General features: G+C 39.9%; 2 protein-coding genes across 5 annotated transcripts in view; both read right to left on the reverse strand.

The window, feature by feature from the left end:
• The window catches only part of Pggt1b (protein geranylgeranyltransferase type I subunit beta), a 43610-nt gene extending 21396 nt beyond the window's left edge, over positions 1–22214 (reverse strand). The window contains exons 1-6 of one of the 4 annotated variants that reach the window (XM_008772177.4): positions 22062–22115; positions 20665–20739; positions 17262–17380; positions 9095–9162; positions 5863–6014; positions 4629–4761 (exon numbers count right to left, since the gene is read on the reverse strand). In XM_008772177.4, coding sequence (XP_008770399.1) covers positions 4629–4761; positions 5863–6014; positions 9095–9162; positions 17262–17343 — 435 coding nt within the window. In that variant the 5' untranslated portion in view covers positions 17344–17380; positions 20665–20739; positions 22062–22115. Of the gene's footprint in view, positions 1–4628; positions 4762–5862; positions 6015–9094; positions 9163–17257; positions 17381–20664; positions 20740–22061 lie in introns of those variants that run through there. The other 3 variants (NM_031082.2, XM_039097141.2, XM_039097140.2) reach the window with 3 other exon arrangements.
• A 2623-nt stretch (positions 22215–24837) lies between these two features.
• The window catches only part of Ccdc112 (coiled-coil domain containing 112), a 34190-nt gene continuing 33430 nt past the window's right edge, over positions 24838–25597 (reverse strand). Inside the window, exon 10 of the mRNA NM_001109124.1 lies at positions 24838–25426. Coding sequence (NP_001102594.1) covers positions 25396–25426 — 31 coding nt within the window. The 3' untranslated portion in view covers positions 24838–25395. The remainder of the gene's footprint in view (positions 25427–25597) is intronic.

Consider the following 25597-nt stretch of genomic DNA (forward strand, 5'->3'; position numbering starts at 1 on the left):
CGCTTATACCTAAACTGGACAAAGACCCTACAAAGAAGAACTTCAGACCAATTTCCCTCATGAAAACCGATGTAAAAATACTCAATAAAATTCTCCCAAACTGAATCCAAGAACACATCAAAAACATCATTTACCATGATCAAGTAGGCTGCATCCCAGGGATGCAGGGATCGTTCAATATATAGAAATCCATCAAAGTAATCCACTATATAAACAAACTCAAAGAAAAAAAACCACATGATCATCTCATTAGATGCTGAGAAACCATGACAAAATTCAACACTCCTTTCTGTTAAAAGTCTTGGAAAGATCAGGAATTCAAGATCCATATCTAAACATAGTAAAAGGAATATACAGCAAACCAGTAGCCAACATCAAACTAAATGGAGAGAAATTTGAAGCAATCCCACTAAAATCAGGGACTGGACAAGGCTGCCCACTCCCTCTCTACATATTCAATATAGTACTTCAAGTCCTTGCCAGAGCAATCAGACAACAAAAGGAGGTCAAAGGGTTACAGATTGGAAAGGAAGAAGTCAAAATATCACTATTTGCAGATGATATGAAAGTATACTTAAGTGACCCCAAAAATTCCACCTAAACCTGATAAGCAACTTCAGAAAGTGGCTGGATATAAAATTAACTCACACAAATCAGTAGCTTTTCTCTACTCAAAGGATAAACAGGCTGAGAAAGAAATTAGTGAAACAACGCCCTTCACAATAGTGACAATAATATAAAATACCTAGGTGTGACTCTAACCAAGCAAGCAAAGGATCTGTATGACAAGAACTTCAAGTCACTGAAGAATGAAATTGAAGATCTCAGAAAAAGCAAAGTCTCCCATGCTAATGGATTGGCAGGATTAAAATAGTAAAAACGGCCGTCTTGCCAAAAGCAATTTACACACTCGATGCAATCCCCATCAAAATTCCAACTCAATTCTTCATAGAGTTAGAAAAAGCAATTTGTAAATTCATTTGTAATAACAAAAAAACCAAGATAGCCAAAACTATTCCAGTAATAGTCACTATTCCTAACCTCAAGCTGTACTACCAAGCAATAGTGATAAAAACTGCATGGTATTGGTACAGAGACAGGCAGGTAGACCAATGGAATAGAATTGAAGACCCAGAAATGAACCCACACACCTATGGTCACTTGATCTTTGACAAAGGAGCTAACACCATCCAGTGGAAAAAAGACAGTATTTTCAACAAATGGTACTGGTTCAACTGGCAGTCACCATACAGAAGAACGCAAATCAATCCATTCTAATTGCCTTGTACAAAGCTTAAGTCCAAGTGGATCAAGGACCTCCACATCAAACCAGATACACTCAAACTAATAGAAGAAAAAACGGGGAAGAGCCTCGAGCACATGGGCACTGGGGAAAATTTCCTGAACAGAACACCAATGGCTTATGCTTTAAGATTAACAACAGACAAATGGGAAAATTGCAAAGCTTCTGTAAGGCAAAGGACACTGTCAATAGGACAAAATTGCAACCAACAGTTTGGGAAAAGATTTTTAACAATCCTACATCCTATAGAGGACTATTACTAATATATACAAAGAACTCAAGAAGTTAGACTCCAGGGAACCAAATAATCCTATTAAAAAATATGATACAGAGCTAAACAAAGAATTCTCAACTGAGGAATATCAAATGACTGAAAAGCACCCAAGGAAATGCATATAAAAACAACCCTGAGATTCCACCTCACACCAGTAAGAAATGGCTAAGATCAAAAACTCAGGTGACAGCACATGCTGGCAAGGATGTGGAAAAAGAGGAACACTCCTCCATTGTTGGTGGGATTGCAAGCTGGTATAACCACTCTGGAAATCAGTCTGGCAGTTCCTCAGAAAATTGGACATAGTACTACCTGAGAACCCAGCTATACCATTCCTGGGCATATACCCAAAAGATGCTCCAACATACAACAAAGACACATGCTCCACTATGTTCATAGCAGCCTTATTTATAATAGCCAGAAGCTGGAAAGAACCTAGATGTCCTTCAACAGAGGAATGGATACAGAAAACATGGTACAATTGTACAATGGAGTACTACACTACTTAGCCATTAAAAACAATGACTACACGAAATTCTTTATCAAATGGATGGAACTAGAAAATATCCTGAGTGAGGGAACCCAGTCACAAAAGAACACACATGGTATGTGATCACTGAGCCCAAAAGTGCAGAATACCCAAAAAACAACTCACAGACCATATGAAGCTCAAGAAGGAAGAGTAAAATGGATGTTTCAGTCCTTCTTAGAAGGAGGAACAAAATACTCAAGGGAGGAAATACAGGGACAAAGAGTGGAGGAGGGACTGAAGGAAAGGTCATCCAGAGACTGCCCCACCTGAGCATTCATCCCATATGCAGACACCAAACCCAGTCACTATTGCTGATGCCAAGAAGTGCTTGCTGACAGGAACCTGATGCTTTCTGAGAGGCTCTGCCAGAGCGTTACTAATACAGATGAGGATGCTTGTAGCTAACCATCAGACCTAGCATAGGGACCCTAATAGAGTTAAAGAAAAGACTGAAGGAGCTGTAGGGGTTTGCAACCTCATAGGAAGATCAACAATATCAACCAAGCAGAACCCCCCCAGAGCTCCCAGAGACTAAACCACCAACCAAAGAGCACACACAAAGAGATCCATGGCTCCAGCCACATATGTAGCAGAGGATGGCCTTGTAGGACACGAATGGGAGTAGCCCTTGGTCCTGTGAAGGCTCTTTTCTCCAGTGTAGGGGAATGCCAGGGTGTAGAGGTGGGAGTGGTTGGGTAGGAGTGGGAGCATCCTCATAGAAGCAGGGGAAGGGGTGTGTGTGGGGGGTATAACATTTCAAATGTAAATACATAAAATATCCAATAAATAAATAAAAATTAAAAAAAGACAAGTAAAAATTGAAACTCAGGTACTAGTTCAAACTCTTATACCAGTAAGCCTTCAAGGAATGAAGAGCACACATTAAAGGGTAAAAGGATACTACTGACTGATCCAGCACTCTCACTGACTAAATCTGGGACAATCTAAGCATCAAAATATAGTTATGTTCTAGTTTCACTAAGATAAAGACACTTTCACCAAAAGCAATTTAGGGAAGGAAAGGGTTTATTTCGGTGTACAGTTCACCACTCAGGGAAGTCAGGGCAGGAACTCAGGCAGGAACTTGAAGTAGAAACCATGGAGGAATGTTGGTTGCTAGCTCAGAGGCTCATGCTTCTAGCTTTATATAGGCCTGCTCACAACGGGCTGGGTCCTCCTACACCAATTCAATCATCAATCAAGACAGTTTCCCAAGACATCCTCACAGGTCAATCTGATCTGAGCAATCCCTCACTTGAGACTCAGATGACTCCAGGCTTTGTCACGTCGACAATGAAAGCTAACAAGGACAATATGATTCTCCAGGACTATATTCTACTGAGTCTATAGCAATATATATGTAAATAAAGAAATGACGGCAGAAAGAAGACTTTCTCTAGTAGAATTTCCAATTATTGTAGCACAGCTACTAGGGCTGGGAAACCATCAGTGCACACTACATTGATCAATAAAAGGTTGTAAAACACAGGCTACTTTCTCCACATATTTTATCATGAAATGCTTAATAATCTCAAAAAAGAAGAAACACTAGCTTTAAAGAGAAAATTACCACACAGCACCTTAACCACGCAAGCACAAACAGGACAAATTAGTATTTACCATCCAACCTCTTAACATCTTCCTTTTCTTCTCCCTCCTTCTATACCCAACTCCCATTTCTTCCTCCCCTCCCTCAAATTCCCAACCATTCTCCTGCCTCAGCCTTCTGTCAGCACAGCTTATGACTCTCTCCCTTAAAATTCTTCAGGGTCTCTTCTTTCTGTAGTCAGAAGCTTTTTTTTTTTTTTGGTTCTTTTTTTCGGAGCTGGGGACGGAACCCAGGGCCTTGCGCTTCCTAGGTAAGCGCTCTACCACTGAGCTAAATCCCCAGCCCCAGAAGCTTTTAAACTCTGCGTTTTGTGCAAGTGATAAAAATCTTATGCATAAGGCCCACAGAAGGCAGAGGCAGGAGAATCTCTGGGATTTGAAGGCTAGTCCGGGGTACTGAAGGAAAGAAAACATCCGATGCATGGTTAAACCAATCCCACTCATTTATGAGCTCAGATATTCCATGGAGACATACTAACAGATCTGGTACAAGTTAAATTAATACCTTTAACTGGCTTTAGAACTCTCATCTGTAAAATGTGATCGAACCCTTGTAGCTGGGTACTGATAAGTCTGGAGAGCAACTCTTCTGCCTCTAGTTTATACAGAAGATACAGGAGCAAAGAGTGGTTCCAGCTGCAGCTAAGCGTTCCTCCCTAGTGCTAGAATAAACTGTACTGTGTGAAAGAACATTCCTAGTTATCGTCTTTAAAATTAGATTAGAAAACACATGTATGCACCATGTTTTAATGGTCAAGATATCGATATCTGAGATCATTTCTATAGGGTGTTTCTAGACAAATCCACCAAAGAAACTAATCTTACTACTCTTCAAATCTTGATGAAAAGATGCAGCCCTCAATACTAGCAATAATAACCTAAACTGGTCCTGATTTATCAACATAACTCACCATACTTCTTCTAATGTAGCTGATGGCTTTCTTCATATCCATGCCTGACCAGTTGTTGAGCATATAGCAAATGCAGGAAGCACAGTACACAAACCTCATGTCATTCTCACTGCCTTCAGGAACAGCACAGAAGCTGAAAACAACAAGAATGTGAGGCTGCATTAAGCTCATTTACCTCAAGACAGGAGCATGTGCTCTGTGCCTTCACTCACAGAAACATCTACTGCTGACTTCACCCGTACCACATACTACAAATGACCCCTAAATCTCCTGGTGGTACTCATACAAGTGGTCACTGAATATGTTACTATACAACAACTGTAAGCTGTTTACTCTCAAGAAGGGAAGCTGTGCCACAACAATTAGCTTCAGAAAAAGTAACCGCACACATACTATTTAGTAGTAAGAAACTCGTAAACCCATCTTTTATTATGTAAAATTTCTCCTAAATGTATATAGGGAGAACTATTAATTGATCAATTATATTGTGTTTCATTACACAGTTAGTTTTCAAGAGGTAATGCTCTGTGTTCTATTCCTCTTTCTGCAGAAACCTGGGGCAACACTGGATTCCCGAATGACCATTTATTATGTCTGCAGTAATTTTTTCCTCATCAAGAGCTGTATCCTGAAAACACAGACAAGAAAATAAGGGTCACAGTATACAGTGCAAGGATGTAACATAGCAGTGGATTAGTCCACAAAGCCTTTTACTTGGTGACTGTTTCATCACACTAACAACTTAGAACTGTTTGTTACTCTTGGAAGAATCTTCAAGCACAAAGCAAAGTATCAGGTATCTAGCTTCTCTATGTTTTTCAATGCACTAGAAAGCAAATTACCTAACTTTGAATGTAATATTTAGTGTGCAATCCTTTTTCTCCCAAAAGTACTTTTAAGGAACCAACACTCAAATTAAATAGCTTATTTCAAAATATTTGTTTCATCTAAAAGGTAAGTTCAAAAAAATGAGAAAGGAGTTCTACTAGAAAGTTAGCTTTATTTTTGTTCATCTAAGATGAGATCTGTTTTCATCAAGCACTTAACTATATATTCAAACATTATGTGGCTCATTTCCATTGTGTGAGTGGGGGTCTAATCCAGGAACTTCAACACATTAATTAGGTACTAACTCTTGAACTATATTTCTAGTCCTGGGTTCTAAGGATACGGTTTTTTTTAAGTTCCAAAGAGTTTTTACTTAAACACAAAAATAACAATGAGTAGTTCATACCTCCCATCTTCCAGCTGAAGTGCTCTCAAGCCTGCTAAGCAAGCTTCTTTATCTACTCGGCTTAAATCATCTCCAAGAATAATTAAACAGGAAAGACCAGTGTAAGTCATCGCTATGTGTCCACTGTCATAAGGATGAGCTGTGCCTGGATTCTAAATGCAAAATTAATATTATGTTAAACTAATTTAAATTTTACATTTTATTTCACAAATAAACATTCAGCATGAGGTCTTAGTTAAAGCTGCCTAAATTTGGACAGATATCCAATGGAGAAAAATATGCCTTAATTTTTAGATGTCTCAATATGTCTTCTTACAAGTTACATAATTTTCAAAATATTATGATCCTCCAACTTTATAAAAGTAGTTATGACACTTGAATAAACCACGTATTTAAAACTTTCTACTTAGTTCCAACCAACCCTATCATTTATAGAAGTTATGCCTTATAAAGTTAGAAACTTGGTATTTTATGCCAAAAAAATTATAAAAAGAAGTAAACCTTGGGCTGAGCATGGAGCTCAGTGGTAGAGTGCTTGCCTAATGTGTGTTGAGGCTGTGAGTCTAATTCCCAGCACTGTCCAAGAAACAAAAAATATGTATTATATATGGTATAAACCTAAATTAAATAGCACAGTATTATTCATCACATAACCTTATCATTCTATCATGAAGTTTAATCATGTCAACCTCTAATAAACACTAGCATTCAAATATAAAAAGGGAATGTAGTTAATTTTATATTACTCATCTGTATAATATTAAGCAAGGTCACACAATCTCAGAAATAAACCGCATTTTAAACCTCATATGCGGAATCTAGCCAACAATGTTAATGTATTAGAAAGGGTTAGAAACTTGAACCCATAATTTTCTAGTACTGTGACATGTGCTTCTTCACACAGCAAATCTCATGAAATTCAATCCTTTTAACTCTAAACTCACCCACTGAGCCACCCACATACAACTCTTTTATACAGTCTCATTACACCAATTTTCATTGTACCACATTTTGAGTCCTTCCTCAGAACCCAAGCTCTAATTCTCTTGATGACTCTATTTCACATGCATAACAGGCTTCTTGGAATGCCCACAGCATGTCTCCTTTTTCAGTATTCAAACCAAACACCTGCTATTTTGGAAGAATGGCAGGGAATCCAAACGTGAATTAAATATGAACCTTGATCTTTAAGAGATAAGGAGAAACCAGAGTGGTTCTAATGAGATAACCTAGAGATGAGTACTGAAATGGTCATGAAGAAGATACAGTTCTACACAGACTTAAACAGGGACTCTTTGCTGCAGTAGAACAGGAGCTTGGGAAGGTACAGACAGGGACACGGTGTCATAGAGGGGGGAAAAAAATCAAAAGTGAAGCAGATAAAGAAAATCCCTGGTATTTCATAACTTAACAGAGAATATAGGATCTGTGAAACAAAATAAATGAAAGGGTAAGATGGGTGGATTTATGAGTATTTATGCCATCAAAACTATGCATATATTAGCATGGCAGTGGCACACAGGAGGTCTGAAGGGAAAAAACTGATGGAGCAATTTTATTTATATATAGTACTGGAAAATCTCTTTTCACTTCCTTAGGTTTTTTTCTGTCCCCCAGCTGTCCTCTATGACAGATTTTTGTAGGCCTATGTGATTATATCTGGGTCTCTAGTTCCTGTTACCAAAGATGCAGAAAAAGGCCACAAAACAGTGAGGCACATGAGAACATATGAACTAGGGGCAAACATTTAACTCTTAGGGGAGATTTCAGTCCTTGGAGTGTCTAAACTGTTCAGGGATTCAGGTACACTACAGTGCTGGCTAAATGGAAAGCCTGAACCCGGGAGTTTAGGGTCAACTTCAGCAAAACTCAAGACCCCGTCTGAAAATAAATTTTAAAAAACATGATATAAAATGCCTTGGAGGTAAGAGGGTATCTTGTAAAGGCGTAATTAAATCACTGTTTTACACCAACAAGCACAGCGTACATCTGCACGTGGCCTTGTACTCCACAACAGGCATCAAACCTTATGTCGACAGATAACCTTGTCCATCATAACTAGAAGGCTTCCTTTTATGCAGGGTTGGCTTAAGTTGGAAAATACACATATGAAAAAAGAAAGAAAAGAAACCCATTTTATAAATGCTTCGCTGCCGTATCCCCTGCTACCAAGGCACTTAACTGGAGACATCTTGCTGATGTCATCTGACCATGATTCAGACAAGCTTGTCTACAGTTTAAGCGAGAGGAATAAAATGAACAGTCTCAATCTAGACTTGTATCGCTCTACAACCACTGTCCCTTCTAAAATCTTCAGAGTTATGAAAGACTGGGAATTTCTCATCCATCTTGTAAGTGTACACAATTCTTGAAATACTCAGAGTAATCCCATGACTGACAACCATCCTAGAAGCAGACTAATTCATCAAGAAAAAAAGCCTCTTCTTTGTTTCTGAGGCATATTTTTACTTGTAGCCCAGGTTGACATAGAACTGATTATAGAATCCAGGCCAACCTTAAGCTCATTATAGAGCCTCCTGTATCAGGCTCCTGTGAGACCTCTTTTTGAAAGAGAAAAAGGAGAGGAAGGATGTGGCTCAGTTGGTGGAGCCTGGTACGCGTGAGTCCTGAGTGCCATACCATCCTAGTGAAAGAAAGAAGGAAGGGGGAGGGGGAGCAGACTTTGCTCTGCTGTCTACCATAAAGAATCCTGGTAATTCTAGGCACAAGTAGAACCTACACTGCTTGCTCTGGTCCTGCTTCTCTGAAGAAAAAGCTCTTTGCTTCATTGGGACTTCTCTGTACATTGGCACCATCTGATTCAAAAGCCTCTGTCCAAAATGCTGGGGAAGCTAAGCTTCCTGCTATAACAGACATTGGTCACTCTGGAAAACAGCTCTCTCTTGAGAAACAAGAGTCCAGCATAGGTTGGGGATTTAGCTCAGTGGTACAGCGCTTGCCTAGGAAGCGCAAGGCCCTGGGTTCGGTCCCCAGCTCCGAAAAAAAGAACCAAAAAAAAAAAAAAAAAAAGAGTCCAGCATAAACCCTGCAACACAGGGAAGTTCACTGACTTCACAGAAAGTACCTGAGGTTTTTTTATTTTGTTTCTCCAGGAAATCACTAATGTTTAGCATATAGCACCTAGAAGCCTAGGTGTTTCTGAACATCATCTGCTTTCTCACCAAAATTTCCTTCTGTTCTTTTCCAACCCTCCAATCTACAGAGAACTAACCTTTGATGGGTTGAATGGAATACCCAAATATGAAGAACCTCGGAAACCACAGCGATCCAGATTTGACCCTAGAAAAACAAAGCATTTGCTTATTTAAAATACACCACCTCTGAATAGAATACAGGCAGTTTAACTATACGATTGTTCAGCAACAGTATTTTAGTACCAAAGTTCCATTTTCTCTGCATATACATATGGTGCATGCAGGTAAGTGAGGGTATACATGGCTGTGTGCACATGCAGAGACCAGAAGAGGACGCCAGGGTCTTCCTCTACTGCTCCCATCTTCTATTTAGAGATGGAGTCTCAATGAACCCGAAACTCACTGCTCAGGTAAGCTGGCTGGCCAGTCACCCTCCAACAGCTGGGCTTACAGATATGTACAGCCATGACAGGCTTTTATGTGGGTGCTGGGGGTTGGACTCAGGTCTTCTTGACTTCCTATCACATCCTCTTACATATTAAGGATCATCAGGAAACAAGCCCAGAGGTTAAGTGACATGTTGGAGGGAACAGCTCACACAACAGGCTCTAGAACCTGGACTTCCCACCCAGTGTCTTTCACCTTGGCTCACTGCTTCTTGATACATGAGTAAAGTAAAGGTATATATTGTTCTATCACCCCAGAGAGAATGTAAATCATATTTCAGTCTTAAACCTGTATTCCAGGTGCCTGGCTTTGACATATGTAGGATACTTAAGTCCATACTTGGTTTCTATTCTGTTTTCCTTTTTCTGGAAATATACAGACATATATACACATACATATACATATATCTATGTTTATGTATATTTGTGTAACTATATTATGAGTTGAGAACTCAAACACTCATCTATAATTACAGGTTCAATATCTGTTAGAAAACCATTATGATAGATATAAAAATGGACTTTGATGCCATGAACTTTCACCTGTTATGATGAAGACCAAATCCTAACTTTCCCATTCTGTTTCTTCAAAGCAGGCTCTGACTGCGCTCACCCTCTGTGTCCTTGAAACACTAGGTGGTAGCTTATACATCTTTGCAGAAATAAGAAACATTGAAAACTTCCTACCAATCATTTCTCTCTATTGGCAGTCCTAATGGTGGCAATAAGTAAGTTCATTGAACATGCCTTATTTTTGATAAGACTAAAAAAAAAAAAAAAAGGGTAAGCCATTATTTAAGGTTTTTTAATAGTAACCAAAACATAGGTTACTCCATACCCTTTCTCTAAGTGATGATACATCCGAGAGCATTTCAGAGCCTTCATGAATGAGGTCATATGCACAGAAGTGTCTGCTGCAGCTTGACAGCAAGTTTAGAAGCGACATAAAAGTCTTAAAGTCTAAAATATCATCCGCATCCACCAAGGTGTGCATTATCCTGATGTTGAAAGTAATTATTAGAAAAACTAAATAACAACGTGGAAAGCTGTATCTGAACAAGAGAAACAAAGAATATTAAAGCATATGTGTATGATGCTTATAATTAGGCAAATGGTAAAGCCTTAACAGCCTAGAGGGAATAGCGAAATAGCAGTGGAACGACAGGACTGAGACTGCCATCCTGAGTCACCACTGATGGGCTATCACCCCAAATGTAGGACCTTAAGACACATGCATCATCTTACAAGTTCAATACAAGTCTCACAAAGGCAACCAAACCTTTGCAGCACTAACTTCCTTACTAAAATTCTGGAGGAAAAGCCTACCTCTAAGCTCAGTCACACTGTTGACAGATGACTTTCCTGTTACTATGGGGCTGAGACCTCAGTGTCATTGGGCCCTTAGCTACAAGCTCTCCTTGGCTCCTAAAGCCTCACTTATGGTTTCTTATACACCAGACTCTTACCAGACAGCAGCTATCACTCAAATTCTTCTCAAGATTAGTATCCTTCTGCCTTTTTTGTCTATTCTTTCACTACATTCTGACTGACATGCTGCTCATGCAATTGTACTATGTACAAACACAGACACAGACACAGACACACACACACACACACACACACACACACACACACACACACACACACACGGTATACCTATGAGGGGAAAGACCCCTATGAATAGGCTGCATTTTAACATCAGATTAGTTTAACCTTAACTGTCATCTACAAAGTCCACCAGCAATAACTCAATGTCTGACAGAAAAAGTATAAACAAGAATCTGAGGTGCAGGGTCAGCATGGTTCCAAACAGCCTCCACCAGATGCCTTTATCCTTCATCATGACTTTGTTCAAATCACTCTCAAGGTAGTAAGCAGTGTGTGTCTAAAGTGTATTTCCTTTAAAGTGATCCAACCTGAACATCAGCTTCCTCTTTTTCTCCCCATGATAAAGATCTCCTTCCATGCTACCAACTCATTGATACTTCACTATAAAAGTCTGATATCTACTTCAGCATGAAAATAAAAGCTATGTATATTTTGAGTATAATTCCCTTCTTAGAAAGTTCTTTGTTGGGGACTGGTTCTAATGCTTTGATTTAATTGAGAATGTGTGTGTCCAAATAGTGAAGTTCTTTGTTCCCAATTGGTTTTTGATCGGTCAGTAAAGATGCCAGTGGCCAACAGCTGGAAGGGGCAGGACCCTTCTATTTCTATGGGCTAGGGAAAGGAACAGAGGACTCGTCATGAAGTGGTGGGAGACGGACATAGGAGCTGCAGGAAAGAATGCCAACCAGCCATGTGAGAATTCGGGTGGGTGGCCACTGGCTACTTCCCTGATTAGCCTGGGGTAGAAGGGAAAGGTTTAGGAGTACCCAGACTTTGAGGCAGCCAAAGCATTTTAAAATTACTTGACATGTGTGTTTGTCTTTCATTCTGGAATCCAGGAACCAAAGCAGTGTAGCCCAAACTCACAGCTACAGTTCTTCAGCCCAATTACTTAGGACAATTCAGTAAGACATTTTACATACAGTTTGACTTCAAAGAAAATGCTTCAGAGTAAAATATCACTTCCTTAGAGACAAAGTGGCCTCATGTCTGCTTCTAAGGTTAGTTAGGTTAAATTCATAACCTTCCTGAGAAGCAGCAGAAGAAACTGATGCTCAAAAATACTGAATCATTAGGAGACTAAAGTCTCCTAAATGATTTGGACACAAATAACCAAACTCACCAAAGGCATGACCCCTTTCTAATACTTGTGTTCTACATGCAAGTAACAAACTATCTGAGTTGTTTTCCCTATCTACCTACGTAGGTGTACCTACTACCTACCTACCTACCTATCATCCATCTATCCATCCATCCATCCATCCATCCATCCATCCATCCATCCATCTGAGATAGTCTCATGTAACTCAGGTTGGCAGCCAAAGCCTTGAGCTCCAGCTTCTCCTGTCTCTGCCTCCCAAGAGATAAGATCATAGGCACATTACGAGCATGCCCAACTGAAATTTACTCCACTTCCTAACTGGAATAATCCTAACTGGAATAGTAACATCATGCCAGAAGAATGTTGCAGGGTTCTCATAAAGGATAAAGGGCATATTCAGGTTATAACTTAGCTGTGACCATGGCTTATAAACAGCGACTATTTAAAACTGGCCAATTAAAAATATCAAAAGCAAAACAAGAGGAAACAAAGAGCCCTGCACCTTTTTTTTTTTTTCAATTTTTAAAGAAAAACTTCTTCAAAGTAAAGTGTCCTCTCTTTCCCATATAGGAGAACACAGTGTCACCATAAAAGTCTACTTAGTGTTCAGAGGCAGTCACAGCATATGGAACACAATGTAGTATTCCTTCCCTCTTTTGAACGGCTTGTGGACTGTGAAGCTAGATCAGTGTAAACAACAGCATCAAAGGAAGATCTTATTTCTCATGGAATGTTTAGTACTTTAATCCTAGGGCCTGAAAAAGATGGTTTATCAGTCAGACACTTAGTACCAATCTTTTAAAAATGATGTTCCTTAAGAGAACAATATTTACCATTTTTAAGTTCATTGGGCATTCTTTTCTAGTTCCTGTCAAGTCTGTTTTCTACTCAAAATTCCTTTGTAATTCTAGAAACTTACACATTTCATCATATTCAAGTGTAACTGCAATTCTCTCCAAATTAATCCCTGCAAGTGTATGCCAGGTGAAGGTGACACGTTACTCAAGAGCACCACCTAGTGTTCAGACTTAGATCAGCAGAACAAGCGAAAAGTCCCTTGCATACAGACTGCCCACTAGAATCAGCTGTACATAGAATCTGACAAGACATACAAACACTCTGGGTCCTATCTCAAGCTTACATGAAAACCGTGACTGTGAAGCCTAGATAATCGTATTTTAACTTAAAAAACTTTTGCCTGGTGATTGGGTAATACCTCACTTTAAAGGTTATGGTTTTGCTATTAAGTTCAAAATAAAGACCAATTATATGCCAAGCAATTTAAGACAGTACATTTAGATAGTCTTAATACAATGTTAGACAGGTGACTTGGCTCACTGGGTAAAGGCAGGCAAGGCTCATGACCTAAGTTCAATCCCCAGAATCTATATAAAGTAGGAAGAGAGAATCCATTCCAAGAAGTTGTCCTCTGACCTCCATACAAGGAGGCACGCACGCACGCACACTTACCACCCAAGCTTACAAAGTATTTATAAAAGGTTTAATGAGAACTTAAAAAAAACTTTAGCTAGATGTTGTAGTGCACAGTTGTAACCCCAGTTCTTCAGAGTCCGAGGCAGGGGAATCATGAGTTTGTGTTAAACCTGAGATATATAGAACAAACTAAACAGCAAAAATGACTATTTTTCTATTATTTGTTTATATTTCAAATGTTGTCCCCCTTCCCCGTCTGCCCTCCACCAACCCTACTACCACATCTCTCCTCCCTTTGCCTCTAAGAGGGTGCTCCCCCACCTCACCCCTCTAGCATCCCCCTTCTCTAGCATCAAACCCCACAGGTTCAAGCGCCTTCCCTCCCACTGATGCCAGATAACGTAATCCTCTGCTACATCCGCTTAGTCCCTGGGAACTGAGGGGTCTTGGTTAACTCAAACTGTTGCTCTTCCTATGGGATTGCAGTCCTCTTCAGTTCCTTCAGTCCTTCCCCTACCTCTTCAACTGGGGTCCCTGGGCTCAGTCCAATGGTTGGCTGTGAGTAACTGCATCTTAGTCAGGGTCTGGCAGAGCCTCTCAGCACAGCCATACCAGGCTCCTGCCTGCAAGCACATCTTGGCATCAGCAATATAGGACTCACTTTAATAAAGCAAGTTGCTTTTCATAGGAATGTGTATATTTCCCCTCTTTTAAGAGATAACTATATTATGAAATGTAAACCCATTCTAAATCTTAGGTAGGCACACATAACACAGCAAAAGGTAATGCTTAGGCTAGAGCACTGCTGTCATTGTACGCTCAGGCAGCTAGTACAATTCAAAACCTGAATTAGTTGTTGTTTGGTTTCCACTTTAAAAGTTAGGTTTCTGCACAAAGCAGACAGAATTCCAGTGAGAAATTTGGAAATTTTATTTTGAAATGTGCACTTTTATGAATATAGAACTAATTCGTCACACATCTCAAAAAACACAAGGCTTTCTTATTACAAGGATGCATTGTGCCAAATTCCATGTTTAAAGATGCCAGGAAAGACCCAAAGAAACTGAAAGCTGGATAGTCAGGCTAGGGATGTAGATCATGGAGAGCATCTACCTACCATGCTCTGGGCCTCTTGGTCCAATCCACAGCTCCACAAAACAAACAAATGTACGTGTGAAACAAAACCAAATCATAGCTAGGAAGTGTTTTTATGTGCACTTTCAAATTTTCGAAGATAAGCTTTAGAACAAGACTGAGACCAATTAAAGAGATGGCAGATAGAGGACTTTCTCAAAAGACTGGAGACTTAGAACTGTTCTTTGCCACTAATGATTGTTGGAGTCCTACAGACAGAGAACTGGGGATGGGCTGAAGAGCTAGATCACCAAGTTTTTCAAAGTGATGCTCTGTCTACTATGCCTGAAAGAACAGCCAACCAATGAGCAGCCAAACTTGAGACCCATCTCATGGGCAAGCACCAATCCCTAACACTATTAATGATATTCTGTTATGCTTGCAGACAGGACCAAGTTGCTCTCTGAGAGGCTCCACCAAGCAACTGACTCAGATAGATACAGACACCCACAGCCAAACAATGGATAAAACTTGGGGACTCATGGAAGACTAGGAAGGATTGCAGCCCCAAAGGGAATAGGAACTCCATAGGGAGACCAACAGAGTCAACTAACCTGGACCCTTGGGGCTCTAAGAATCTGAACCACCAACCAAAGAACCTGGATCTAGGCCTCTGCGCACTTATATAGCAGATGTGCAGCTTGGTCTTCATGTGGGCCCTGAACAACTGGAATGAGGCTATCCCAAAAAGTGTTGCCTGTCCATAGGATATGGTCTTCTAGCTGGGCTGCCTTGTCTGGCCTCAATGAAATGATGTGCCTAGCCTTGCAGAGACTTGATGTGACAGAAGGAGGGGGGGGGATACCCAGAGGAGTCCCACCCAGTCAGAGAAAATGGGGAAGGGATGGGGAAGGATTGTGGGAGGGGGTGACCAGGAGGAGGACAGCGAGTGGAATGTAAAGTGAGTAAGTAAAAAACAAAACAAAACAAACAAATAAAAAACATTAAATTAAGAAAAAAGGAGAAAATATCTACTTAGAAAGAAACCAGTAAGTATGTCTTACCCTCTAAGTTAGGGTTTTACTACTGTGAACATACACCATCATCAAGGTAAAATGTTGTCTTATAGAGAACAGCATTTAATTGGGTGGCTTATAGGTTCAGAGGTTCAATCCATTATCATCATGGCAGAAAGCATGGCAGCATCCAGGCAGGCATGGTGCTGGAGAAGCTGAGAGTTCTGCATCTTGTTCCAAAGGCAAGCAAGAAGACTGTAGCTAGGAGGACGGCCTCAAAGACCATCCCCACAAAGACATACTTCTTCCAACAAGGCCACACCTCCTAATAGTGCCACTTACTCCCTGGGCAAAGCATATTAAAACCACCATACCCTCTCACTAATCTGTCTTCTTACTGATGTTACACACTACCCAACCTGGTCTGTTATATGTTCTACTAAGCAAAACACCAATTCATTTACTGTCATGATAAGCCTCAGAGTTACAGCATTTACTGCCCTCAACTGAGAGGAAAAAGAAAACTCTATCTAGTGCCTCCTAGTGGAGAGCTTTTGGGGCCACTTAGCAGGAATATGACACTGGGCCAGGACAAAGTAGGCCTACTTCAGGCAGGAATTTGACATTGGACCAGGACAGGGAAGTAAGTTCAGGGAGGAATCTGATTTTAGGCTAGAACAAAGAAGTAGGCTTCAGGCAAGAATGACTTTGGGCTAGGACAGGGAAGTAGGCTCAGATATCTTGTTCATCCTGATAGGCCCTTAGAAACAGTGGTCATGGGACTTTGTTTATTGCCTTGCTTGTTCCTTGACTATTTGTGGTATCTCCTTTCTCTGCTCCATCTACTTCCACAAAGACTTTTTATATATCCTTTCAAGGGCCTTCTCTATACACTTAAATTACAATTTAACTATTAACAGTTAAACTTGTCTGTTTTATTTGCTTATTTGCTTTTAAGATCAGATGAAAGAGTCCCACTAATTTCCTAAGCTGGTCCAGAACTCCTGTCCTCTAGCAACCTTCCTGCCTTAAGGGCCTAAGTTACTGGAACTGTCAGTGTACACCACCACGCTGACCTTATACATTTTCAATTTATCATGTACCCATATATGTAACTTTAATTTTTTCAAATCCGATTTTTAATGATGGTTCTTAAACACTTTAACCTCCTTTGTAGCCCACCACCAGCAGAGGTAGTGGAAAAGTAGGGATACTGGGAAAGTAGACATGTTTTAGAAAGAATTTTGGAGCAACTCCGCCTGTGTTGTCTGGAAATTAGCAGTTCAGTTCACAGATTAGGAGACAGCTTGATCTACTCACAAACACCTTACAGATACACCAGCAGTCCAACTTCCCATAACTCTAATTGTTTTCTCAAGACAGATTAAAGCCAATACCAGTTACGTGTTATATCTGGACAGAAAGGGATCCTGAATTACAAGAAATATAAGGATATGCAAAGTTTGCTATGAGTATGAATAAATACTATGATTTGCTAATCCCATGCACATCATGCCAAAAACAGCTAAACATACTAAAAATAAAATGCTAAAAACTCACTCACTGTCTTCTGTGGGAAGAACCTGCAAGGAATAAATCCACTCTATTATATCGTCTTTGTTCACCACATCCAAGGAGTCCAACATATCCAGCCCAGAGAGTGCAAAAAATGCAATTGTCAGCCTAAGAGGAGAGAAAGGGAAAATGTCACCTGAACTATCAAGCCAATGAACCATTTTCTGACCTAAACCCAAAACAAAATAAAACAAAACACCAAAGGAAAAACCACCACCAACAGCAAAATAAAACCAACCGATACTCTTCATTCTATTTTTAAAATAATATAAATGCCATCCCCCACCTTGACAAATATGGAAACAAAACAAATCAAACCTCACAATGTATTCTTAGTAACTGAACAATACCAGTCAAACCCTTGTTTTAATTTTTTTAAGAAAGAAACTTTTAGAATCATGAACCCTTCTCAACTGTGGGGTACAGGAATCCACTGAAGCTTGCATGTGAGCAACCTGAAGGCTAAAAGTAGGTTTTACGTGTTTGTTGTATGTTCATGTCTGTCTGACACACCACTAGATTTATTTTTTTATTTTTAATTAGAGGTGTAAGAATGGAGTGGTTTAAGGAGAATTCTGGGTGAGAATCGTGAGAAAACTCCAAGAAAAGAAGGTAAGAGTTTGACCTCAGTTCCTTCTAAACCACAGAACTCTTCTTGGATTATGTTTTCCTGCCTTTCCCAGGTGCAGTGGATAGGAGTTTACTTCAGATCATTCATTACAACTAGCTATTATTTGTTTACATGCCTCTATAGAAAAACTTGTTTCTGCCACTCGCAGCTTAGCTTGCCCATCATGTGCAGTTTGCCTTTGTTATTGTGGACACTTTATTCATGTGACTCCTCTTAACCCTCAGAGTCTAATCTGTCTACTGCTCAGAATAAAGTTGGCTATTGCATGAGACTTTAGTCTGCCTCAATTATCAGCTCCATTCTCCTAGGTCCCACCACCAGCAAGAGTGCAAACATGGGTATGTGTGTGCCCGAGTATGTGGGTTTGTACACAGGAGTTCAGGTCCCTGGAGAGAGAGGCCAGAGTTATCAGATTCTGTGAAGGTGGAATTGTAGGCAGTCTGTAAGTGAACCACTGTGGGTGCTGGCAACTGAACTTTGGTCCTTGCAAGGTGGGGCTATCTCTCCAGCACCATCCAGTTCTTCCTGTAGCTGCTTGTTTAACATTCTAGAAGAATGCAACCTGATTATGCATAGTCTTACCTAAGGCTACACAAAGATGTCTTCATTGTTGAAGACACTTGACAGTCCCAGGCAGAAGTGGTTATTCAGGGAAGGAGCAAAACAAGGGTTCAATGCCTAGGAACCTACTCAGCTCACACAGAGCAGTGTTTCCAAACCACAGTCAGATCATCACTACTACACCCTCACAGCACACTACTCATCTGTCTCATATCAGTATAACCAAATTCCATCACTGTCAAAAAAATGGTCTTTGAAGATTTTTTCTGTTAATTAAAAAATGCAATTTTTTGGTGAAACAGTAAATAATGTACTTACTTTCACGAGGTCAGTGCCATTTGAAAATGAAAAATCATGTATTCTGTGAACACAAAAACTACAACTGTCATGTCAGAGGGGTAAGAGATAGTTTATTCTGGAGCCAAACACGAGCGATCATGGCCCAGGAATATAGATTTAGGTTAACCTACATTCTATATTTCAATGTAGTTAGAGTTTGATGAAGTTTTTATAGTAACTGAACAAAGAAAGCCATAAATCACTTTTCAAATAGAAAATCTCTGCCATAGGCTCCTTCTTTACTTTCTGACACTCCTGGCCTTTTTGCCAGTGGAAGTTTGTTAATACATTTCAAACAGTTTTTATCTATTTAACAAGGATGCTAGGTCAGACACAGAGGCATGGAATGGCTATTAAGAAGATAGCTCAAGATAAATTGCAATTTGGCTCCAACCTCTCCACACCATTCAAGTTCTAATCCTTAGCTAGCCTTGGAGCAGTTTCAGTGGAAGGTTTAGTTCCTTCCAGGAACTCGGCTTCACACTTTGGTTCACAAGTCCTCATTAGCACAGCAGAAACAGAAATGGTATCATTTTACAGAAGCACTGAACAAGAAAATATTATTGGATGTTTAAATATACCATCCAACTTTAGCCCAAGAGTTACGGGTTTTGGCCAGTGTGGTTGCATATATCAGGAATTCCAGTACTCAAGAGGAAGAAGCAAGAAGCCTGTGTGCAGGAGGCCACCACACACTATCCAGCGAGACCCTGAAATAAATAACTTGGCTGCTTTTTGTCTGTAAGAAGAATACAAACAACTTAAAATCAATTATGAACTACAAAAAGCAAACTCATAACCAAAGTGAAATACAGATTTAATCAAGAAGAAGAAAAAACCACTGAAAATCCAATACATTGTTAGGTCAGATCTTTTAAATGACATTATTAATGGGCCTCAAGAAAACTAAAAAATTATTTTAAAAAGTTCTATAGGAGGGCCTGGACCTCCTCTTGCATAGGACCTTAGTTCAGTTCCCAGCACCCACATCGGGCAGCTCTCAACCACATGTAACTCCAGCTCCAGGGGCTCTCATACCCATGTCTGGCCTCCACAGACACGTGAACACACACGCGTGCACACACACAGGTGTGCACACACACGCACAGGCACACACACAGAGACATAAATAATAAATGTTTAAAAATTCCATACAAGTGTAGCTCACTAGACATAAGGTGAAGACAGCAGCTCTCAGCAGTGCAGTGAGAGGTTACTGCACACTAATACACATACATACAATACGTGGTGGAGAGTATGTCTACACCGCAGTTATTTAATGATTTATGAGTTCAGACAATTTTACTGTTAGTTATGAGCAGAAATTATATATCGTTTAGTGCTGACATGCACCCCTCTTAATTTTACAAATATACACAATGAGATTTTGAAAATGCAATTATAATTCTTTACTGATGGCTAGGTTAAATATCTCTTCACTGTATTAATGGTGCAAATTTTGGACTTTTTTTTAATGTTGGAATTAATCCATGGCCTGCAGCATGCTAGGAAGTTGCTCTACCACTAAGCCACATTCCTATCTCTGGAATTAGTAACTTGAAGTCTAGGCATGTAATATATGAAGTACAGCAACTCATGCTGGCCAATCAGTATCTGTGGATACAGAGAAAAAAAAAACAATATTTCACTGTTTCTCTTAAAGAATCCGTTCATCTTGGAGCTGCTGAGATGGCTCACTGGCTGCTCTTCTAAAGAATTGGTTTTCAAATCCCTGCACCCACACAGTGGTTCACAACTGATTCCAGGCCTTCTTCTGGCATCCATGGGCACCCGGTACAATGCTCATACACATAAAATAAATTTAAATGCTTTAAAAGTATGTTCATCCTCTAAGGCTCACCTCACATTGCTTGACAAGGCTTGTTAATGCCTTGTATATGGCAGCTGCCACCACAGGTTCTAGTGCAATGCTGTCCTGTAAGACATAGTGAGAGATGACGCAAACATTGGGAAACAACAGCCAGTGGCTACAATGTCATGGAGAACTGAAGTGTGTAGGCCATTGTAAAAGAACTGAATTTTAAATCAGATCTAATTAATTCAGATTGACAACAGCCAAATATGGCTACTGACACTCAACTAAAAAAAAAGGCAGCTCCAGTGTTATATAAAAGACAGAAAGTTATTAAACAAGCCAAGAACTACAGGTAGTTGGGTGGTAGTCAAGAAAGGCTTCTCTAGAGAAATCTGAATTACAGTATATGTCATTGCTATTTACTTCAGAAACTCTACATTAATAGCCAAGAACTCAGAGTGCTAGCCTGCCTTGTTTAGCTCCATTTCCACACCTACCACAGTTAAGTACTTCTTGATCTCATTTGGAGAAGTCATCTATAAAAATCCCCAAATTGAACCAGTCATGAAGTGTTCAAAATATACTGTAAGTTCCTAGTTCAGAAAATGTAGAGGATGCCAGCACAAAACCAATGGGTACTGGATGTGGTGCCTTGTGTCTTTAATCCCAGCACTTGGGAGGCAGAGGCAAGTGGTTCACAATGAGCCTGGTCTACAGCGAATTCCAGGCTATTGTGCGATCTTGTCTGAAATAAAATAATACCTATGTTTCTCATCATCCGACCTTAGGTAGCTCTGATGTCAGGCTCCAAAACATAGCAGTGCACAGCAACCATCTCTTCCCTTGGTTTTCTCAGTTATACTTCCGTAACAGCTCCTTATCCTTTGTTAGATGTCAAACATTTGCCCATTCCAGCCTTAGGATGCTTCAGGCAACACCGAAACTTTTAATCCTACCATGAGATTTACAATTCCTCCTAAGTAAACTTCTAATCATATCTTAGGGGTTCCCTTGCCTTTTAATTAAGAGTTAATTAAGGGGGGAGGGCAGAGCAGGAGTGATGAGGGCCAAACACTTAATATTTTGCTTTTGTAAACGTTAAGTGACCCACAGGATGTTAAGAGAGTGGGAAAGGGACACTCACACAAAATGGTTGGGAAGTGAAAAGAGGCGGAACCGGGAGATTCCAAAAGTCCTGAGCTAGGAGCTCCATACACCTCCCAGGGCACTAGGAATGGGTGCCGGCAGCCAGCGGAGATACAGAGGGAGGCCGGGACCGAGGAAGTGCAGAGTGGAGGGGACCCGGAGGCCTAGGACAAGTCAGGGATCGCGGTTAAGGCCCGGCAGCAGTGCAACCCGGCAGGTCCGGGCTGTCCAGCCGATCCGCGGCGCGCATCCGGAAGGCCGCCATCGCCAGCCCCGCCGCCGCAGCGACTAATTACCTGCTGGTCTCCAGCGAAGAATACCGCTCCGGCAAGACCTGGAGGCAGCGCTGGAAGAACCGCACGTGTCGGTCCCGCAGGAAATCCAGCCGTTCTCCTTCTCCGCTCCCCGCCAGTCTGTCATCCTCTGTGGCCGCCATGCTGTCCCGGAAACGACCCCACCGCGATCCGGAAGCAGTTGGCGGGAGTGAAGTCAACTCTAGTCGATTTTTCACAGGCGCTAGGTTGGGGCCTGGAGCCTGCCTGAGACCCAGGCAACCGTGGGAGACTTCATCCTGTCGACCCCGGAAACCTTAGTTGAGCATTTCGTCTCTCCTCTCCCTAGGTTGGATAGTCTTTTTTACTCAGTACCGAAGTTTTCCATTCTTATGTCTCGTAAAATCAGTTCGTAAATGCCTTCCATAAGATTTTTGTTTTTAGAAGTATCTTTGTATGTATGACTGTCCCGGAACTCTGTAGACCAGGCTGCGATCAAACTCAAGAGATCTACCTGAATCTTCCTCCTGAGTGCTGGGATTCAAGGCATGCGCCTCTCAGCCTGGCACGTATGATTTTTTTGTGTATGTTTGTTAAAACTTCAGAGTGAAACCCCTTTCTTCTTGTGCTAACCAAAACATTTTAAATCCTGGCCCTAAACAATTTAAGAGTGTGAGATCTGAAAAGTTTAATTTTGCAAAGACACATTTTTGGAGGGACACACTTTTAAGTTGAATGAATAGAGAAGCTAAACATACAGTTAGAAATTGGAGACAAACGCTTCACTAGAGGTTTATCAACATTTTGAAGATTCAGACATTTTTATAAATATCTTTAGAATATCTGAAATTATTTCAAAATGCATGCACAGATGGTTCTCATTTTACAACGTGTTGACCTATGCTGAGTACTAAGTATGGTGCTTTTAAAGTGACAATGTCAAATTGGCAGGCAGCAGTTCAGTTGATTGAGAAGACCCTTGACTGAGAAGACCCATCAAAGACCATAGCATTGTATGGCAGAGCTCAAGAATAATTAGGATTAAGAAAGCTCAGGCAATAGGACCAGAAAATAAAGCTATCCAAGCAGAATTTATGAAAATCAAACAAAACAAAAGATTAAAAAAAAATACAAGTAGACAGTATATGTAAAAAGTGTTTGCTTAATAAGGATTAATTTTTGCTTAAAAAATAAAATCATTGATTGTATAAAGGGAACTAGACAATTTAAGAACTACTATACTTTATTCCCTCACTGTTGATAGTTTAGAAATACTGATATACATTTCCTCTTAATAAGTATAACAAAATAGTGAATTTGAATTATGTTTACAAATATACAGATATTCAATTATGGGTTGACTCCCCCCACCCCAGGGCCAGACTATAAAATGTTAGGCTTTATGGATCAGATAGCCTGTCACAGCTATTCAGGCCTCCAGTTGCAATTCCACTATAATGCATAATTAGCTATAGACAACATATAACCAATGGGCAAGGTTGTTTTGACGAAACTTTATTCATACAGAAATAGAATTTAAATTGCCTTGGTATTATATTATCCCCTTTAAGTTCACAAGGCACTCATGAGGAAGGATTCCATCAAAGATTAGGCCTACACTAGACTTTAAAAACCAACCAAATCTTGGTGTACTTTTGACTGTAGAAAATCAATTTCTTACAAAACAGCAACCGTGAGTGTGTGTTATACTTTTTAAACTCAGCACTCCAAAGCACCTGAGTGACTTTTGGTGCTAAGCAGTTGCAACACAAGCCTGGCAACCTGAATTCAATCCTAGGGACCAAGATAAAGGTGGCAGGACAGAACTACCTACACCAAGTTGTCCTTTAATATTCCCACAGCATATTGTGGCACATGTGTGCCTGCCCCTAGAGATATGACACTTGCGCGCGCGCGCACACACACACACACACACACACACACACAAATAATAATGAAATAATGAAGGTTGGAAATAAAGATCGTGGAGGATGTAGCTGCCATACTTAGGACCCTAGGTTCAATCTAAACTCCAGCACCAAAGAAGTCAAGTAGGATGCCTAGCTTTGACACAGACCACTGAAGCACATTTGTGCACAATTCAAAGCAACCCAAGTAAAGTTTCCTTCCCTGCATCTTACAGATGTTCTGTTCTGTTGAATTCTTTCATTTTGCATCTCAGTTATTAAAAAGAAGAAATAAGTAACTAATACTTCCTCATTGTACACCAATAACTATACAATTAAAGTTTACTTTCCAAATTTTGGGACCTAATTACTTATGCAACTATTAGCTAGTAATTTTGGGGTCATTCTCAAGTTATAATTAAAGACATTTAAAGATAAAATTTGTAATAAGTAAATGTCTTATATCTTATGTATAAAGTACTTACTTGTGAATTGAAACCTTTTAAAGTTAGGATGACATAAAACACTTTATATAAAAGGCTGACTTGGGTTGGGGATTTAGCTCAGTGGTAGAGCACTTGCCTAGGAAGCGCAAGGCCCTGGGTTCGGTCCCCAGCTCCGAAAAAAAGAACCAAAAAAAAAAAAAAAAAAAAAAAAAAAAAAAAAAAAGCTGACTTGAGTTCTGCTTCATATGTGAAGTTTTCTACTTTTCAGTCCAAAAACATCAGTATACTGTGCAAAACTAGTTTACATCAAAAGAAAGAATGTTCCTACTTTGGGACAAGCAGAAGAAAACCATACCAGCCCATAAGATACAAAGACACAAGGATTTTATAAATCTGTGGATTCCAAAAAGGTTGAAAGGAAATTTGACACAGTTGCAGGAAACCCATAGGATGAAATCATAATATATGAATAAGGTAGGAAGGGAGGTTATTTAAAATAGTCTCCATAAGACAAAGCGTGCTTTAATCAAATATAAAATATCCATTACACAAAAATGAAACAATTAACAAACTACCATTGTGTTAAACTTAGAATGAACAACTCTTTGTTAAAAAAAAAAAGTTTTTGTTACTCAAGCTTAATGACTTTCAAGTTATAAAAGTAACAAAATTTTGGCTTAAAAAAGACTGATTCTCCCAAATTAGGTCACTAAGCATTGATAAAAAAATCTTTGAAATATTTTGAGTATTTAAATGGATTAATGTTTGTAGCACAAACCTATTTAAATAACTTTCATATCAGTAACAGGCCAACATACACCATCTTTGTAGAAACAAAATACTGACAGTACTATAAGACACTTAAACCTCATAATGCATATACAGCACAATAACCCACGTGACTAAGGAGGTGATATTTAAATAGCATAGTTAATTGCCTTCTCCTGGAACAGCAATGTACTAACAATATCAACTGAGTAGCAATTGGATTATCTCATAGTCCCTCTAGATGCCTTGTCGCCAGGTTGGAATGGCCCTAAAGAGAAAAAGAGAAAATCAATTATAAATAGGTTAGAAGATAAAAACATCGGATTAAACAGCAACCTAAAATACATATAGAGCTGGTGAGATGGCTCTCAGGGGAAGAGGGTAAAAGTACTTGCAACCTGACAATCCCTGTTGGATATCTGAGGTCACATTGTGGAAG

The sequence above is a fragment of the Rattus norvegicus genome, chromosome 18, assembly GCF_036323735.1.
Source record: "Rattus norvegicus strain BN/NHsdMcwi chromosome 18, GRCr8, whole genome shotgun sequence".
NCBI classification, from domain to species: Eukaryota; Metazoa; Chordata; class Mammalia; order Rodentia; family Muridae; genus Rattus; species Rattus norvegicus.